Source organism: Pieris brassicae, chromosome 3 (genome assembly GCF_905147105.1).
Source record: "Pieris brassicae chromosome 3, ilPieBrab1.1, whole genome shotgun sequence".
Classification (NCBI taxonomy): Eukaryota; Metazoa; Arthropoda; class Insecta; order Lepidoptera; family Pieridae; genus Pieris; species Pieris brassicae.
In genome coordinates, this window is record NC_059667.1 from 5,374,427 (window position 1) to 5,393,904 (window position 19,478).

The 19,478-nt window shown below is 32.7% G+C and overlaps 4 protein-coding genes across 4 annotated transcripts in view; 2 read left to right on the top strand and 2 right to left on the bottom strand.

Moving 5' to 3' along the window:
• Positions 1-9,901, top strand: part of LOC123706976 (GTPase-activating Rap/Ran-GAP domain-like protein 3) — a 55,313-nt gene extending 45,412 nt beyond the window's left edge. Inside the window, exons 12-24 of the mRNA XM_045656678.1 lie at positions 27-149; positions 473-632; positions 1,061-1,201; positions 1,840-2,106; positions 2,385-2,494; positions 3,642-3,755; positions 4,130-4,241; positions 4,561-4,650; positions 6,221-6,342; positions 6,863-7,008; positions 7,449-7,582; positions 8,824-8,941; positions 9,448-9,901. Of these exons, the coding sequence (XP_045512634.1) occupies positions 27-149; positions 473-632; positions 1,061-1,201; positions 1,840-2,106; positions 2,385-2,494; positions 3,642-3,755; positions 4,130-4,241; positions 4,561-4,650; positions 6,221-6,342; positions 6,863-7,008; positions 7,449-7,582; positions 8,824-8,941; positions 9,448-9,541 (1,731 nt within the window). The 3' untranslated portion in view covers positions 9,542-9,901. The remainder of the gene's footprint in view (positions 1-26; positions 150-472; positions 633-1,060; positions 1,202-1,839; positions 2,107-2,384; positions 2,495-3,641; positions 3,756-4,129; positions 4,242-4,560; positions 4,651-6,220; positions 6,343-6,862; positions 7,009-7,448; positions 7,583-8,823; positions 8,942-9,447) is intronic.
• A 2,244-nt stretch (positions 9,902-12,145) lies between these two features.
• On the bottom strand, positions 12,146-15,963 carry LOC123707620. Its single transcript, XM_045657849.1, has 5 exons — positions 14,369-15,963; positions 14,088-14,148; positions 13,541-13,656; positions 12,537-12,712; positions 12,146-12,294 (listed from the first exon to the last, which is right to left on the bottom strand). The coding sequence occupies exons 1-5, from the start codon at positions 15,799-15,801 to the stop codon at positions 12,215-12,217; spliced, it is 1,866 nt and encodes a 621-aa protein (XP_045513805.1). The 5' UTR covers positions 15,802-15,963; the 3' UTR covers positions 12,146-12,214.
• Positions 15,964-16,085: 122 nt separating this feature from the next.
• On the top strand, positions 16,086-17,397 carry LOC123707570 (39S ribosomal protein L30, mitochondrial). Its single transcript, XM_045657721.1, has 3 exons — positions 16,086-16,352; positions 16,528-16,654; positions 17,049-17,397. The coding sequence occupies exons 1-3, from the start codon at positions 16,240-16,242 to the stop codon at positions 17,343-17,345; spliced, it is 537 nt and encodes a 178-aa protein (XP_045513677.1). The 5' UTR covers positions 16,086-16,239; the 3' UTR covers positions 17,346-17,397.
• On the bottom strand, positions 17,389-18,453 carry LOC123707569. The gene has a single exon (XM_045657720.1). The coding sequence runs from the start codon at positions 18,261-18,263 to the stop codon at positions 17,622-17,624; it is 642 nt and encodes a 213-aa protein (XP_045513676.1). The 5' UTR covers positions 18,264-18,453; the 3' UTR covers positions 17,389-17,621.
• Between the last annotated feature and the right edge of the window lie 1,025 nt (positions 18,454-19,478).

The window sequence follows — 19,478 nt, forward strand, 5'->3', positions numbered from 1 at the left end:
GTTATAACACAAAAATTTTGGTTTAGGTAAAACTAATGAATGGAGAGAAGGCTGCGTTTCAAACGCCAACGTTCGCTCTAAAGAGACAAAGAACATTGGACACGTTAATTAGAGATATTTATGCAGAACATTGTTCCGATCACAAAGTGGTAAGTAATTTTAACTTCAGATAAAAAAAAAACATCGATAGTTAGTTTTGCTATGATCGAATATTATGTACAGATTAAACCAAACAATTTATATGTTACTCGTAATACCTTTCGTTCCAGATCATTTACGTATTTCTACGTCGAAGTACTAATAATTTTTTTAAGTAGAAAAATAAAAATAATAACATAATTATTAACGAAAAAGAAGGAAAACCAATGGCGAGATCTAAAATATTGCTTTTAGGTCTAGCATACATAGGGTTCTAATGTTACCCTAAAAACCGAAATTATGTTTGACCTATTGGATGAATATACGTTTTCAGCCAATGTTATCTCGGCGTGCCCTATCAGACGTGTGGTCAGGCGGAGCAGGGGCAGGAGGCGCGGGCGCAGCACGTACCGAGCGATTTCTTCACGTAGGGCAGGCACTTAAGCTGGATGCTGTGTTAAGAGGCGATGCACCTACCAGCCTTGTGTCTACCGGTAAGTTTTATTGGTAAATAAAATCGTGGAGGGCAATGGCTTAATGATCCTAAAGGGAATTAAATTTGTAATTCATTCCGCGTCTTTGGTATGAGAACCCGGCGAGAGGTCATTTTTCATTCGTCATAATGTTTTCCTTCATCGTACGACCGATAGTTTAATGCGCACATATAAAGTCCATAAGTGCACAGCTGGGTATCGAACTAACGATCTAAGGGTTGCGAGTCGCACGCTAGCAAGCCACTAGGCCAACACTGCTCATATGATATGACTGTGAGCGTTAAATTGGCTAAAGAAAATAAAAACTCATGCAAATTGAAAATTAGCAAGAAACATGTTTTTAATTGTATTGTCCAGTTTTTAATTCTTAATTTATTATTCTTCTCTCAGACACAGATATTAGATTAACGTTTATGTATTTGTTTCAGGCTCTGGGGGTTCCCGAAGAGCGCCTTGGGAGGGAAGGTTATGGCGCGCGGCTCCACTTCCCGCCACCCCTGTCTGCGCTGAGCAACTTGATGAAAGCCGAGTGCTCCTCTCTACTACATCGAATACTTATATTTTAGAAGGTAAGAACGAATAATACACTTAAAGAAACATTTTTCCGAACATGGCGGATCACTTATCTCCATCAAATATTCTCAAATATTAATCAACTCAGTCTTAATTCATTGAAAAGTATTACAATAGTAATAAAATCACACGTTACAATCAATTATTTATATAATTAAAGTCTATTTGACAATATAATTTCTAAGTATTGTTTGAAACCATTTTGTAATAAATATATGTATCTAGAAAATGTGTATTTTAATGAAAATACCACTTTAACAAGTAACGCAGCTAGATACTATGCTAATTAAGTATTTTGTATTAAGTTTTAGTTAATAAATAATAATGGCAAAATAGAGGTATAGTCTAGACGGTGTTAATCAATATTTTATTGCTTTTTCTTCATTTTACGTAGATTTAGTTTTAGTGTTTTAGTTCATAGTCTTCAGAGCAAAAATTTGATGTTTTTTACTTATTTATTAAAGTTTGAAAATGAGTTTTCTTAAATATATGTTGTAGCAGACTGTAATCTATGACCATATATTCTAAAATACATGATAGTTGATTTTAGTCTATATATATTATCTATATTATATATAAGTACTTCTGCATTTTTTTAATATGAAAATAAATAGTTTTATAATATTTTACATAGAAAGTGGCACCACAAGAGTGGTACTACGTTGGGAAGGGTGTGTCCGATCCGCAAGGATAACAGAACGCGCTGGCCTATTCCGAGTGGGAGCCAGAGCTACCTCAGGCGGGGGTTCCACTACAGGCGGTGCGGGGGGTGCGGGGTTATATGCCTTACCAATACATGAACTATGTGCTGGGGCTTGGGCCATGCGACCATTGCAAGATTGCAAACACGCGAGACTTCCTCGTACTAAGACTGCACATTTCTTTGATATACTAGAACAAGGTAAATAACTCTAGTTTGTTTCAATTAATAAATACATGTATCTATATATTTTACGTCTTATGTAAAAAATGTGATATTATTATTGATTAACCAGCATATTCCAGTTAAATAGATTTATAGATTAAGAGATCAAATTCACTCTTATTGTTAACTAAGTTAAATAGTTCATTAATTGTTTACGCAGGTTTATCTATTATATAACTATGTTTAACTATTACTACGTTTTTAACGTATCTTTAATTACGACCGTGTATAAGTTTGGGATGTCAAATTTTCAGGTGAAAATGGGAAAACTTTATTAGCGGTAGCAATAGGAAGAAGAATTCTACTTTTAGTTGAAGAGCCTAAGACTGAACATGAGATGGGCTTTGAATATACTCATGTCAAGGTAAGCGTTCAATGCGATTTATTTCTTAATTTATACTCGTATATAACTTAAATTATTATAATCGAGCAATGCACACGTGCACGCGGTGGCCATATGAGGGAAGTCGAGTTCCATTTATAAACGTTTTGAATGTACTTCAAGCCAATAATAAAGTTTTTGAAATATCTCAAATTGTTATCATTTTCTTTTTAAAAAAAGTTGTCAAGTCCTTATTGGAAAAGCCTTTATAACAAAATACTAAGAAGATCGCTTAAGATGTAATACACAATATATACAGAAAGGATTAAACATTTAAGAAACTAAAATATATTAAATACATTCAACTAGTAGCATCCCGTCAGAACTTTGGTATTTTCCATATTTTTGTATGGATCAGAGTCCTGATCAATTCGTACAACGGACCGAAAAAATATTTTTCGAGATGTGTACCCAGGTGATCGACCTCGGCCGTTGTTCTGACCCAATTAAGACAATTATGGGTCTCAACATCCTGTGTTGAGGTTGACAAGTTGAGGATAGAGTAATGTGGAGGCAGCAAAGTATCGGTTAGTGCTTTTCAAGACGGACACGGATGTGTTGTGCTCCATATTTCAGGGAATTTACGCGTGGTGTGAATGTGTGCTCATACTGTAGGTTATTTGGTGCTATGGATATTTTTTATAATCCATTTAAGCATGTTTCGTGATACAAGATGATACCTAATAGTGTTACGATACGACGATACAAAACTGAGAGCTAGAGGCTAAACGTTCATTCAAATTTTTTTATAATAAATTACCTTAATTTAAAATTACTACTTAATACTGTAATGGTTGCAGTTCCTTACAACATGTTTGTAAGACAAAATGACAAAGAGTTTCTTACCTATTGTTTATGTCCAATTTCTGCTCTCTGGCCTTAGAGTTTTGTATCTGTTTCGACATCATTTGTTTTTTCTAAAAAACAAGTTAGTGATCAGCCTGATTTTTTGTTCCTAACACACGCCGTCCATTTTCACGTTCGTCCGAGTGTTGGCCTCATAGAAAGTCCATAAAAAAATATTTTTGAAACATTTAATTTTATACAAATTAGTGATGTGCCGAATTTCCTGGTATATGTGTAAAGTTAACAAAAGCGTGTAAATTCTAATGTTTGATTACTTTAACAGGATATTCAACTGAGTGAAACTCCAGTATTATTAAAGTTAATGGACGGCGAACTTCCTGTCACAGTTGTGGGCTACAAACATCATTGGGAGGTGCTGGAGACTAGTACAGGCCAGGTATTTTCCTTAAATCTTATTTTGACTTAATTAATAATTGATAATCTGAACATCTATATTTACTAGCATGTCGTGTTAAAATCATTGCTCGTTAATATTTTTTTTAATTTTCAATTAAGGTTTATTTTTTAACAAATATTTGATGACCTGCCACAAAGCATACTTTAGTTTATATGGATAATGAATATTTGATTGTATCAAGCTTTTCTCAATAAATAAATAAAATACTTATTTGGGCAAACGTAATGTTAACATGTATAACTTAACAACAACTTAAAAAAAGTGCACAGCCGGGGATCGAACTTACGACCTTAGGGATGAGAGACGCACGCTGAAACAAATAAAAATTATAATAATATCAATTAATGTTATAGACAGTGAAACGAGTTGATGGTAGCGAAGAAAGCGGCCCCCGTCGCGGCGCTCTTGTTAACGCCTTAAGAATTGGTGACGATAGAGATGTACAACTATTACTATGCTATAATCGTAAGTAGATTATTTTAGATAACACTGACTTAGGTAGTATTTTTTTATAAAAAAATGTGTATGTATGTGAATCCTGGGCTTTTTCACCGACTAAGATCCCCTTTTCTTTTATCAGATATAGTCGACCACGAATAACGCGGCTTTCTATTGGCTAAATAATTTTCAGAATCGGTTTAGCCCTTACTAGTACCTCTTCATAATATAAGTAAAGTTAACCTTGCTAACAGATATAAAGTATTTTTTCTTACTAAGGCCGACCATTTATTACAAGTAATTGTGAACAAGTGCAAGAGTACTTAAAATTACTTTATTTCCTTAGACACATGTCACTTCGAGCGCTTGACAACTAAAGGCTTGGAGAGCGACAGCGAATACGACTTCCATTGGACCACTGTTCCTACAGCCGTTGGTACGTTTACTTCATTTATTCGCAAGTAAATTATTATCACAAAAACATTTAAGTAAAATATTTATGTGATAAACAACTTTAAGTGTATTTATGGAGAGTGTTCAGAGGAGTTGATCAGTGTTCAGTGCAGCTGAGTTTCATTATCGGACGTCAAGGCAAAATACAAAATTCCACCCGTATCACCACCCGTATCTTCAGGGCTCGTAAAGCGAATACCTCGTATTTTATATTTAGTTCTTGGGAATAAATGAAAGTCGCAGGGTCAGGTCTGTATGGCGGGTGACTCATTATCTCGACACCTGCCATAGTTAAATATTTAACAGTCCGTTTTGCGGAGTGCGATGAAGCATTGTCATGGTGAAGAAGGTTCCTGCTAGGATGGAACTGCTGTCAAAGGAAACACCCACTGATCTGATTGTCTTTTGGTTTTGGGTTGGTAGCAATATTACGTAATTATATTTCATCACATGTGACGATGTTAAATACAGCATTTGAGTCACGGCCGATAAACTTATCTAACATTTGGCGACACCAGTCCATGCGAAGATGTTTCTCGGTCGTCGGTTAATGTATTTTGGGGAATCCACCTGGTACAAAGCTTTCTGACGCCTAAACGTTCATGTAATATTTTTTGAACTTGAATCATTCCATTGCCTAATCTTGCCGTACCTACTGATAGGTCACTCTCTTATCTTCCTCTATCATTACCACGTTACGAGTTGTTGCCAGTAAGCCCACAACGAAAGTCATAATAAATCATTGACCAAAATTTTCTAACGTAAAGTTCATTTACACGTCTTTCATACACGTGAAGAGTTTTAGATTTGCAGCCAATTCACAATTCAAAATTTATAAGTAATCATAACAATGAAATATACAAATTTTTATTTTACCTATCGCGCGCTTGTCCGCTACTTTTATAGACAGCCGATATACTTCTGTATATGGCTGTCTCAGTCTTTCAACTAAATTTCTAACATGAATATTGATATATGTCCAACCTATCGTAATCTTGTATTATCTACTTTTAAAATGAATCAATGGCGCTGCAACCTCAACCTTAGCTCTCAGATTTATGCATCTGTTTCGTGATCCTTTGTTAATCGAATATAGGCAAATAGGTGATCAGCCTTCTGTGCCTGACGCACGCCGTCGACTTTTTGGGTCTAAGGCAAGCCGGTTCCCTCACGATGTTTTCCTTCTCCGTTCGAGCTAATGTTAAATGCGCACATAGAAAAAAATCCCTTGGTGCACAGCCGGAGATGGAACCTACGACCTCATGGATGAGAGTCGCACGCTGAAGCCACTAGGCCAACATTGCTCACTTTATCTACTTTTAACGAGGTTTAATTTTTGTTTAGGTTTAGTTAGTTATTTAATTGTGTTTTGTTTAAGTTCCTAGCTTTTATGTGTTTTCCAATGTTGTAATTTCTGTGTATGATAGGTTTATGTCTATTTCATCTATTAATTTTATTCGATAAATACGTAACATTTATTATATATAAGAAATGGCAAAAGAATTCGCCTGCGACTCATACTTGACTATTATTCTCTCTGTTTATAATTTCAGTGTGTGCGTTTCCCTACATAATGGCGTTCGCAGAAGATTTGTTAGAGATTCGTTTGGTGGCGAACGGATCTTTGGTCCACGCAGCTTGCATCCCAGGCCTTAAAATTCTATGTGGAAAAAAGGTAAAAAAAATATATCATCGTATTTTTGAACTGATTTTTTAAAGCTCTTATTACGTAGTTGTAATTGCAAGCAATGTTTAACATGCTTCTCAATTCTAGTTTTAAGTTTGACTCCCGTAGAATCAGTACCGGATTAAGCCAGCGCGGGGCCTGTAGCAAATTCTATTAAGGGGCCCTTGGTTTGCTATAGGTTTTCAAGTTTAGGATATTTAATAAAACAAAACCGTTACTAATAAATTATTCTTGATCTGGATCGGCAAATTGAGAGATAGTACCACTTTCAATATAGACTTCATTAAGCAAATCTTGCTCTAGTTTTAACAAAGTGATAAAACGTTCTTATATAAAAAAATCTGGCCACTTCAAAGATAGATGCGGTATAAATGCTGGTCTAAAGATATCGATTATAATTAAACGTTATAACATTACGGTAAAAAGTTTGTAAAATACCTACTTATTTTTACGATTTAACGTAAACTATTACGGTGACATATACTTATAAATTAATAATAATATACAGGACATATTCTACGTGGCATGTGCCCCTGAATACGTCCCCTTGGGCCGTGATATAGACCCATGTCTCGGCAGACACGAAAACTACGAGCTGGTGAGGCAGATGAGCAAATGTGGTCCTTACTCAATAGACGACGACGATGATTACAAGTACGTATCATTATCTATTAAATTACAAAACACATAATTCGAATAATGTAAGTTTTAACTTTTTCGCTGTTAGCGTTTTCATAAAGAAATTGCTCTTTAACTTAAAGAGGTAATAACATATACGAACGTACTATTTATAGGTTACCTACAGTTACAACACAGGAAGGCATATCACTGTACTGACATATGCATTTCACAAATATTTATCCAACGCAAAACATCCAACGCATTTAAAAGATAAACTAAATAAATACATACAATATAAAACATATGTCTGAGTTTATCTTTGTTTTAATTTATGATTATTTTGGCATCTAATTTGTCACCTATAAACAAGAATAAGTACTAAAATCTTTCGTATCATTTCAAAAAAATTAGTTCTAATTAAATTTATTGGTTAATCTTTAAGAAGCTGATAACGTGTTAATACAAATGTTTAGAAACGACCAAGCGAACAGGACACCGGAAAACAATTCAGCGTCAAGCAGAAGCAGCTCCATATCATCAGAACAGGAGAATATTCGTCCGCCACTTCATAGAATGACGCCCATATCTCCACCCACATCACCTCAAGGTACATATTAAATACTTGGCAATTGAATAACTGGAATAGCTACGAGTATAATATTTTGTAAATAATTAAGAAGCCACATTTGCGCAAGAGTCGAATCTTCTAAGCGGTGTTTTACCGCTTCTGCTTAATAAATCTCTCAGCCTAAGCTCTCGAATCTTACCTTTAGCGCTTTAACATGATTATGTCAAAAACGTATTGTATTTGTCATACGAAACTTTAACTTAGCGTTATATCTTGTCTCAAATCTCATACCTGAATATCAATTGTCTTAATTTAATTAAAATTCAAACCACATTTGCTTATTGTAGTTATCCATAGGGTAAGTTAAGATGACAGGCGATTAAAGCACGTTTTGAAAACGCGCGTTTACAACTACAGTAGCCCGTTTTTAGTCAGCCCGTACACATGCTAACGCGCGTATTTATAAAGCGCGCGTTGAACGCTGCGCTAGCGCTCGACTGTTGTTACGGATCAGTTGGACGCGGGTTTTCGACGTGGATAGACGTATTTTAGGGTTCATCAGTTCGTACAGCCAGAGTTAGCCAGATTATTCAGAGTAAATTTCATGAAATTATCATTCGAAGTAGGTAGTTACACAATTAAGTTCTGAATTGCCTTAACTTTGGTTACAAAATTATGTAGTGGCTTTCACTCAGCCTGTGAGACAAAATTGGGTGAGCCGAAAATTATCGTCTTGTGTTGTGTCGTTTCTGCCCTCGGTATAAAATCACAGCTAGAACTGTTTCTACATCCATCCTCGACGCAGTCTAAGTGAACTGAACCAAGGTGGCTGTGGCCACGCGCGTTCATCGCCTGACAAGCGCGTTTCATATGAAGACTACAAAAATCTAGCGCGCGTTAAACACCTGTTATCTGAACTTAACCTGACGGTTCATTACAATATATTGATTATTATTTCACTAATTGCTTTGTAAGACACCGATATATAGGTGCCAAAGCACAAATAGCCTTTATTCGTTAGGCAAAACACTGTTATTTGAGACTTATCGTATTACTTTATCACATATTTTTTATGCTCACAATATAAAGTTCATGTTAAATTATTATCGAATTAAGTTTTCTGATCTTTTTTGTTATCTAGTCAAGTTTAGCAAATAACAGTTCAAATCTAACATAATATACCTTGCTCTTTATAGTCAACTTACAAGTGTCTTTAATCCGTTATGTAAGGAATGTAATTTGCATTATTTGTTCCGTTATAATACAATTTGCTATTACAGAGAACAGCGGTCGTTGTGTGCGAATTTACAAAATTCCGCAGAGCAACCTAAGCGCGGCCACTTACCAGCGACAGTCAGTGTCGGCCGACCACGTCGTCACTTCATACTTCTCTGACAGGTGAATTTATTTATTATTTTTAATTGAACAGTTTACAGCTTTTTTAAAGATATTTACAATTTTTAGATACGTTAAACGTTTCTTTATTTATTTATTAAAGTTCACCACATCATATATAATACATTTTCTATTCTAAATTACATGACAATAACGGTGAACATACTTCCAAAATGTAACTACTAAGTAATTTTAGTTTTGACCTATTTATATATATACTTATAATGCGGATTAGATATAATATACATAGATACAATAACAAGCTTTTTTTTAAATTGATAAATTTATCAAGCTGTGGATATGTAGCGTTTATCTATTGTATTCAGGGATAATTCGAATGAGAGGTGCCTATTTTAATAGACGAAATTTGAAACATTCCGTTGATTTTGAACTTTGAGAATGAATTTGGAATGAAAATTAATTATAAATGTGATAGTTTTCAAATTCTTATATACTTAAGTATCGTGCTTTTTTTATAGAGACATTTTAATACAATAATGAATTTTCAGGCCAAATAGCATAAGACAGAAATTGGCAGAACTGCGATGGGACAGCAAATCACGTGGTGGTGGCGAAGAAGACACCGTTCATAATTCGCAGTAAATAAACGTGTTATTAATGTAGTGTTAACCTCTAGTTTCAAATTGTACTGAAGTGGTGATAAATCATGTAATATTTGAGGTTACCCGCACAACTGATACAAATGTTTAAAATTAGCTTACCGTCAATGTTTAATTTATAAAGAGTTATATATATTTTTCACTTTAAAAATCTGAGTTTGCTTCCTCACTGGGATATCCTAGAAACGACAACAAAACGATTTTTTTGATAACACAGATTTGGTCCTTATTTAAAAATATCTACAACTTACGTCGTTGTATTTTATAATAATAAAGTTGTTGATATTGATTGCGACAGATTACGCGACTAATCCTAGTCGAAATCGAAATAGACACAGAAATGTATCCGACCCATACGCTTTTGCCTCATAGTGGTTGTAATAGAATTCAACGTGAATTTAACGTCTTTCGTTAATCAGAGTTCCAAATATTCAAAACAAAATACACCTAAAAAGAGGCAGATACAATACACTAGCGAGCCCGAGTGTTACATGGGCAGCCGAACACCCTGTCAACCCTTGACCTTGCTTGCTGTAAATACGTAAAACGCATGATTTAATGTCACAATATATACTTGTAATATTCTTCCAAATAAATGTGTTTATCTTGTAAGTATATTTTCTGTGTTTTTTTGTGATGTATAACTGATATTACTATTTACCGTACTGAATTATATCTGTAAATAAGAACCTTGACTGTTGTCCAAATTTAACATAAGTCATAAAGTTTGCTAGGTATATATTTAAGTAGCTGTCAATTGCCCATGTCATTCATAAAATATGTCTGGATGTATATTTAGAATACCAGTGGTAATTTTAACGAATCATAAGTTTTAAACACGCGCAGCAGTTTCATTCAATATAAAAAATTACGAACAGTTCTCTGGATATGGAACCGATATATGAATTCATACAGTTAAACTAGTTTATTTTCGCTCTATTATACGTTTTAAAGATAAGATAGCAATAGTGTAAATGTCGTTTACCATATAATATTTTACTGCATTTATAAGTTTGTATATATACGGATCGCAATAGACTAATTCAGAATTTCCTGATACCCTGTATCACTCTTTATAGTAGCGTAAGGTTGTATCTTCTGACATGCAAGACAAAAAGTGATGTATATAATCTTCTCTAAGAATAGGATTCAAAATAAACTATTAAGTGCCATCCACGTTACGTTCTAGAACTTAATATTAACATTGCGATGCAAGAGAATTGAAGTTATATTTAGAAAATATAGTTACTATTTGTAAATAAATAGTTTAATATTTATTTCATATTGTAGCCTAAATATGTTTAATGTTATTAATTTCTAAGTTGTATGTGTGCTATAAACTTTAAAAGTTATAAAATGTTTTGTCCCATTACATTAGAGCGATAAGGGCAGAACATTCAATGAATCTCTATAGATACTAGAGTGACTCTAGTCTAAGTGTTTTCTAGAACTAATGTTACGCTAAAAGTTCGTCGATGTCTATGTACCCAAAAGAAGAACCAAAAAGTATTGAATAGGGAATATTTTAAGTAGAAAATAAATGTTTAACGTATAAAAATAAGAATCGTTGTCGTTTGAAAGTTTTAACGATAAATTTATTAAAAACTATCCTGATGTATATACTTCGTTTAATAATGGATCAGAATCTAAATACCTCCATTAAAACTAAAAAACATTATTTACATAACAATATATTTTTACCATCAAAGATATCCTACTTATGGGATGAGTAGGTAGGTAGTATTATGTATACTCAAAATTCACAAAGGAAAATGTGATAAATAATTTGTGTGTTGTTATAGTAGACAGAATATAATTATTGTAGATTTTTCTACTCACACTTATTGCCTAATTGTATATTATTAGAAAAGCGAGATAGCAGTTGATTTCTGGACTAAGGAAATGCTTGTGCTAGTCTATAATCTATGAAAATGTTTCTCGTGTGAAATGGTTTTATAGTTGTGTGCACAATTTTGATCGCCAATTACCACCATTATTTATAAAGTCATAATTTAAACTAGGCTTTAAATTACACAAAGTAATGTACCAAAACATGATGATCATCTGAAAAGTTAAAACTGTTGTTCAGTACCTTAAAATTTAACAATCAGGAAAATAAACTTGAAATGGCATAATAATGATAAAAAAATATATAGAAGATGGCTACTAGCTAGCTACACTACACAATTAGTAGTAGATGATTTCTAATAAATATAACAGGCATACAGTACATTAATTCGTTATAAAGGCAATAAGTGTGGACAGATTTGGATTAATGTTTCTAAACAAATTTAGGAAAATGTATAATGTTAAACAGATGTTACCAAATTTATGTAGACGATATTATTAGATTATAAGATAAAGGCTCGTTACCCCCTTTTGAAAGTGAAATAAACTAATTATTTATTTCGATATGTCGGTAGGTGTTTGTTGTATGTTCATGGGATAAAATGCGTAATTTAAATTAGTGTCGCATTTATTTAAAAAAGTTATATTAAAATAACAAGTTCCATTTTTTTTATTAAATAATTTGTATTCGGGGAACGGGTCATGAAATTGTTATTTTCAATAAAATAAAATAAATGTATGTTCTAAAATAGATATTTTATTCCATAAAGTTATCTAAATACAAATTAGTCTTATAAAATTCATACAATTAAAGTAACTTTTGTTGTTGTTTCAAAACAGTCACATCTAAAAACTTGGGTAGTTCTTGTTGAGGTCTTCCTTGATTACCTTAAAATACAATCATACATAAAAAATATTTCTACAGACATCTAAGGACATATGAGGATAAATAATAGTTCAATTTGGTTGGAATCCAAAAGTGCTGGCTTTACTTAAATTATTGAATTAAAAATCTTTTCTACACACTTTCGCCAAAATATGCTGGATGTATCAATATACTACTACGTTTATCAGATTTGTTAAATATATTAATGTTGCATGTTAAGTAACAACAGAAAAATAGAATGTACCTTGAATAATTCTGTGTTTCTCCATATAACTTTTGGTAGCAAAAGACAAATCATTTGCAGGTTTTGTTGTAACTTGAAGTCCATTGTTTAAGTACTTTGCTGCAAGTTGGTTCATTTTTAAACTTGTGTCAGTAGAAGGAGCCCGAGGTTGTATTGGATTTTCTCCAAATGTCACTCTAAAACATAATGAAATATATAAAATATAAACACATTAAATAAATTGGGTAATTAATAAATAGAATATAATTTGAATTTGAAGTCTGGAAGTTTTCGACATTTAAGGTATACCTTATATTGGATTGCCGCTATTAAAAAAATATCCACATCATTCTGACTAGTATTGAATAGCTCTTAACTTTAAGTAAGAACACAAATTTGGTAGGGAGTTCTCTAATACTTACAACCTCTCGTTATAATATAAACTTTTAAAAAAAACTAGCTGACTGAACTAATCTTCCATGAGGGGTAATTAATGCAACCCGAAACTCATTTAGAAACTTAATAATTTCTCAACTCATTAACTTTATCAACTATCTTCCTATCATCTTATTACGCTGCTAGTGTTTACCTAAATAAACACAATAGAAATATTCTTTCCCTAGGGGAGCGTACAAGTATTACGTCACGCAATTTTTTTTGATTCTTGATGCCCCCCCACCCCCCATGGTAAAACGTTTCGTGACCAACTCCAGTGACTCTTTAAACCTAAAACTTACCATTATGTGGTGTAAAGTACTGGAAAGTGGAAAATAATATTAACAATAACGCGTAAAGGAAACCCCCCTCCCTCCTAAAATTCGTTACGTAGTACTTGAACGCTCCCTAGCTTATTTACAGGCATTTTCTTAGAGTGGTTATTCTTAGCCTAAAGTTCCTACAAGTGTGGCGGTTTTGTAAACCCAAGTAGGTTTTCTATAATTAAAAAAATTAAGACTGAGTCAAGGTCCATTTGCACCTTTAGCAGTGCACCTACAAAGTTATTCTAAAATGTGTATTCTAAATACCTTTTAGTCACACTAACATTAGTCTTGTCAATTTGCATTATACGTCTTGTGTTTCTGTATAAGGCACTTGCGGACGATGGCATATCTGAATCTTGAAGTAAGCCATTTACTCGTGTCTGTAATCAGTTTAAATAAATTGATCAAAACATTTAACTTATATTGATATTTCATTCACCAGTTGGCCCAGAGGCTTCAGATCTCCACTCCCATTCCTGAGGTTGTAGGTTCAAACCCCAGCTATGCACCAATGGAGTTTCTTTCTATGTGCGCATCTAACACCTGCACATATAGTGACGAAAAACATTGTCAATCAGCATGGCTCAAATCCAAATATCGATCATATGTGTCAAGACAGAAAGCTGATTACCTACTCGTCTATGAAATAAGAATGATCAAAAACTGTTACATATTCATTTTGAGGCTAAGACCCATATAGGATTGTAGCTACTATAAATTAATTATTACATATTTCAAATACATATTGTGTACAAACAAAAGTACTGACCCTTTTAAAAATAACATGAATATATTACATTCTTACACTTACCATGACTTTATTGTAGTATGTCCATCCAACATTAGCTGGATCATCGCTGTCCGTGTCAGTACTACAAAACAAAATTTTATAGAATTATGTTTCCACTTTTGTACACAGTAAAACTTTAGGTAAGCGTTTTAAAATCTGGTAATATTATTACTTTTTCAAGTTGGTAGGTCACTTGCTTGTAAAAAAAGACTTATCAATGAAACAATCAGGAATTCAATGGCTTTATCATATTGTTATGTAGAAGTTATCTGATAAAATAACAAACTTTTTTATATACTTACTCACTGTAATCCTTAACATCCAAATATAGACTAGGTTCTGGAGACATTTGTGGTGTTGTGTCATTGTTAACTTGCAAATTATACAAACTCAACTCATTAAAAGTTTTATCTTCAAACCCAGTATTTTTAGTTATATTACCATTTACAAAAAGAGAATCGTGCATAGATGTATCTGTTTCATTTTTTTTCTGTATACCATCCAAAAAATTTATATTTACAGGCTGGCCTTTAGACACCACTTCTTTTATGCTTATTTGAGATCTATTACACTGAATTTGAGCTTCATTTTGCTTAATTATCTCTTTGTTTATAACTGTAGATGTTCTTACCATTTCAAAGCTTGTCATTACTCCAATAGATATTTTATGATGCTCTTCATTTGATCCTACACAGGTTTGGTCAATAAGACACTTTTGTTTAGAGTTATCATTTTCATTATCATTTTTGCTAGCAGATGCAATAAACCGATCTACTTTTTCTTGCAATAGCTGTAGCTGTTCGTTTTGCAGCTTAATAATCTGAAACAAATCTGAGACAGTAGGTTCCCTTTTTTCTTTATTAGAGCTTTGTATATTAAGACTTAAGTCATCAGGTTTTCTGCTTTCTTCATATTTCTTTATTTCCCAGGTTTTTTTATTAACAGCATTTAATGGTGTTTTAGTACTTTCTGAATGGCAAACACAACTAGTTGAAGGGGGAAAGTGTTGTGCATAGTTTGCTTTAAGACAAGGTCTTGGAGACCTGAAGCAATGCTGTTCCATGTAATATTGATTATTAAGACAATGATGACAATTGCAAGATCTCTCATATGGATTTAGATGAGTGTGTTCATTTATGTTTTCATTTTGATTTAAAGTACCCAATTTAATTATTTCCTTTTTTCTTTCAAAAGGATTGTTTTCTTTATCGAGTGTAATAATATTAATTTGGTCAGGTAATGGTTTTTGTGCATTAAGTTTTGCAATATTTTCTCTTTTAAGAAAAAAGTTGTCATTTTTATTCAGTGTATTTGGTAACTTAGGATTAGAATCCACTGGGTTTAAGATATTTTCTGGCACATAATTAAATTTGTAAACATTATTTTTATCGTGGAATATTTTCTGAGGAACACTTCGAGGTTCTTGATAACCTGAATCCAACATGCTAAGATCTAAATCACTTGATGGAAGTCCATGGTCAGAAAATGTTGCAAAGTTAGGTGTATGCGTTTTATTAACAGTGGGATATGGTAAACTATTTGAAAATTCAAATTTTTGGATTGGATCATTTGTGTGTGATACCAAACGGGGGCTACCAAAGCCATTATACCTCGAAGATGATAAAGGTTCTGTTTGTTTTTCTATAAAAGGACGCGGAGAGTGGCATTCTGTGTCATAGTTCATAATGTTTGTATCTCTCACTTTTAATGGGGACGCAAATCGTACCCTCTTCATGTAGAACTAATTATTTTTTAAAGTATATTAAAAACCACTCGTATGTATTTGACGCACTCCTTTAAAATAATAACTTAAAGATCGACTATACAGGATATATTTTTTTAATAAAAATTGTACAATAATGAAGTAGTTCGTCCTTTGTTTTGAACTTAATTTAAATCTAAAGTTAAACGTTACAAAATAATTCAAATACCTTTATGACAATTTACGTTTAGGTAATACTCTGTGACTGCCGTCAGTGTCTAATAAATAATTCATGTATATCCACAGACATCTGTTTACTAGTTAAGGCTAGACAAGGAACGTGATATAATTATAGACTAGTATAGTAATTTTGATATTTTTCTTTGAAATTCAGTTTGGAGGTTGCTTATTATTATTAAACCTGATAAAACATATTTTGCCGAATTAATTGTAAATGAGTTTGGTGAAAAAATGAACAAAACAATGCTAAAAGTATTTTCACCGCTCACCTTTTTTTCTAGAGCAAAAGGTTACAAACATCCAGGTGGAATTCGTTGTCCTGGTGGTATTCTCTATTATCCAAGGTAAACAAATGTTTTCTTTTTTGTTTACCAGATGTAGCGAAGCAATATTTTCCCTCTGATGTTGTATATAAGTTGATGTAATGTTATTTTTCTGTCAGCTTTCCATATTTACAGTAACAAGCAAATTGGTACATAACACCAAACACTTTTGAAATACTCTGTATTTAAATTTCAGGGATCCAAATTTTAAAGAAACCGAATGCAATCCTGCTAAGCTCTTTAGAATAGAACAAATTAAAACTACTAGACATCGGCCCTACTGGGAAAAAAATATATTGGAGGAGCTGAAAATTAAAGCTTTGGTAAATTACTAAAATGATATGTATGCTAAAAATATACATTTAATTTACCACAGTGCTTCATACAAAACTTATAATAATTGCAAACTTTTTCTAAGTAAAAGGATCAATACCGATAAAGAAGTATAACCATCTTTTTGTTCTTATTACAAATTGATAAATTTTTATTTGTGTAATTTGTTTAAATATCACATACAAATATCATTACATAAATATAATTATATTACCTTGGTGACATTATTGATCTAGGAAGGGTTTTGTAGACTTATAATTCAAAAGAGGAAGTGCTAAAATTAATGGCTTAGAGAAATTAAGAAATTTAAGTCAAAGATTTCCTTCACCAGCTTTAATTATGAAGCAATACTTATTGATTGGTCTTACTTGGTTTTCATTTCAGAATCAATTTGCTATTGTTAAAAATATCCCTGAGATAAATGCAAAGTTATGGAAAATTAAACACTTAATAAAAGTTACTCCGATAACATTTCCCTATGGAGAACCAACAGTGGATGATATAAAACACACAGTTTTAAAAGAAAATGGTCAATGTATTGTAACCAAAACATTAAAGCCAAAAGATGATGAAATTGCAGCATTGGAAGCATTTGAAAAGGATCCAAGGAAAATGAACTCTGATACCATAAAAAGAGATTCTAGACTAAAATGGAACAATGCATTTTCTGGTGGCTTTTAAAGTATTTATAATAGAAAAATATAATAGTAAATAATAAAAATAATTCATATTAAAACAATTTATTTATAATTAGTTCCAAATATGCAACATTGGCAATTTATCTGTAACTACAGTCAAAACTGTTTACAACATAGCAGTTATATTGATTAAAATAAAAGCCTATTCTATTATAATAGGTACTTAATAACAATACAATAAAATAGGCTGTTACATCCATCAGTTTTTACAATGAAATATGAGTAGTCCCATTTTAACACATTTTGATTCACTGTATAACTATTCACTATTTTCATATTTTTTTTTATCTACTAAGCTATTGTAGTGTTCAGGTGTTTTGAAATAATTATCCAAAATGATCCCATGCTTTTTTCCAAGTTTATATCTAGCATCTCCCCAAGATACAACTAAAGAAGGTTTTAATTTCTTAAATTCATTTAAATGAAATTGGTGTTTATAAATAGAATTATACCAATGCCCTCTAAATACAGCCAAATAATCATCCCCATTTTGATACAGGCGCAATACATATTTGGATATTAACACTTTGACTGCTATATGAAATACAAAGAATGAGATAAGATAAACAAGGCATTCAGTGGCATTATTTGCAAGCACTACATCATCTCCCACAACTACTGGGTCATTTATTGTATTGATATCAAACAAAAATGCTGAATAATAGATGGTTGCTGCTGCTATTGAGCTTGAAGAAAATGTAAGAAAGGTTGAAGCCCAGTTTATTGATTTGTCCAAAGGAGCCTTGTAAATAAGATTCCAATTGCGTGACAATCCATCCTTATCTCTCCAGCGATCTTGTGTTTCTAAAAACCTCAGGGGATGCTGTGCACTGTAGCAAGCATAAGAGATTTTGAGCTTTGTTTGATTTCTGCATAACCCTAGTAGTCTTATGCAATTCATTGTTTACTGATCTATTAAAACTGGAATTAAAATTTATACATAGGTTTAATTTACCATGGTTGAGGTCTTCGAAGACCTACCTACTATTTTATTATAGTAATTTTCTTTTAATTATAGTATGGGCACCAATATTTTTAAAATAGGTTCTTTGCACAGATGTTATTTATCAGCGGTTACCTGATAATTGACAGTTGTGACTTATGACTTTTATTAATGTATAATATGTACAGATAGATGTACTCTGTTAAGAGTGTTGCAAACTCTCGTCTACGAAAGTACGCCGACAAAGTTTAGAAGAAAAGGCACAGGAAACTTCATTCATGGTAGACGTATTTTTACGGTGGTGAAAATTTAATTTAAGTTTACTAGTTAAAACGCGGAGGATAAGCTGGTAGTTTTAATTTTTGTATTATATGTAATTTTTATATCATATTTGTGTATAGTGTCATAGTGTAGTCGGTAAGTTTTAGTCATTTCTGTAAATATGAACTGGTATGAACGAGCTCCGCTAATGAACATGTTAGCCTGAATCTCCCCGTGGGATCGAAAGTATCTGTTGGTTCACAAGATGTATTGGACAAAATGGATACGGATTGTTCGTTATAATCTCAGGCAGGCGAAGGAAGACGTAAACGAACACGTTATTTGCGCCTTTGTCCTTTGTGGAAGATGAGTCAATTTTAGATAAAATATTACTTCTAAATCTCTATCTACGCCATCTCCGCACTCGCAAAATAATAATAATTCAGATAACACATCTCTCAAGACTCTAACGTGGGAAATTCAAATAACACCAAAGTTACAGTAACCAATACGGACTCCCATTCGATTGGCCTTATTGTACCTACTGATATTTTCCCTTATTTAATACATGTTCAACGTATACAAAGTTCATATGACGACTCTTCTCCATGGTCGGGATGGTATGTACTCATTTTTATCTCATCTTGGTGATGGAGCTTTAATGTATTTTTAAAATTTAATAAACTCAGTCATAGTCTAAGGTTACATTCCTGAAGCATGGACTTCTCATGAAGTTATATCGATTAAAAACCCTAACAAACCTACGAATCATGTTGCCGCATATAGGCCTATTGCGCTGTGCTCTGTTTAAACTAAAATTGCTGAACATCTTGTGAAGACTCTGTAGGTGATTAGTACGTGTCGTAATGAAACAGTGATGTGTCCTGACAAGGACAGTTGTAAACGTTATCG

What these genes read in the sequence shown, in the direction of transcription:
- LOC123707569 (XM_045657720.1), bottom strand. Translation starts at nt 18,263, where the DNA reads ATGAATTGCATAAGACTACTAGGGTTATGCAGAAATCAAACAAAGCTC.
- LOC123707570 (XM_045657721.1), top strand. Translation starts at nt 16,240, where the DNA reads ATGAACAAAACAATGCTAAAAGTATTTTCACCGCTCACCTTTTTTTCT. An exon ending in GGTATTCTCTATTATCCAAG is followed by an intron (nt 16,353 to 16,527) that starts GTAAACAAATGT and finishes TTTAAATTTCAG; the next exon opens with GGATCCAAATTTTAAAGAAA. An exon ending in AGCTGAAAATTAAAGCTTTG is followed by an intron (nt 16,655 to 17,048) that starts GTAAATTACTAA and finishes TTTTCATTTCAG; the next exon opens with AATCAATTTGCTATTGTTAA.
- LOC123707620 (XM_045657849.1), bottom strand. Translation starts at nt 15,801, where the DNA reads ATGAAGAGGGTACGATTTGCGTCCCCATTAAAAGTGAGAGATACAAAC. An exon ending in AATGTTAGTGTGACTAAAAG is followed by an intron (nt 12,713 to 13,540) that starts GTATTTAGAATA and finishes ATTATGTTTTAG; the next exon opens with AGTGACATTTGGAGAAAATC. An exon ending in GAAACACAGAATTATTCAAG is followed by an intron (nt 12,295 to 12,536) that starts GTACATTCTATT and finishes TTGTATTTTAAG; the next exon opens with GTAATCAAGGAAGACCTCAA.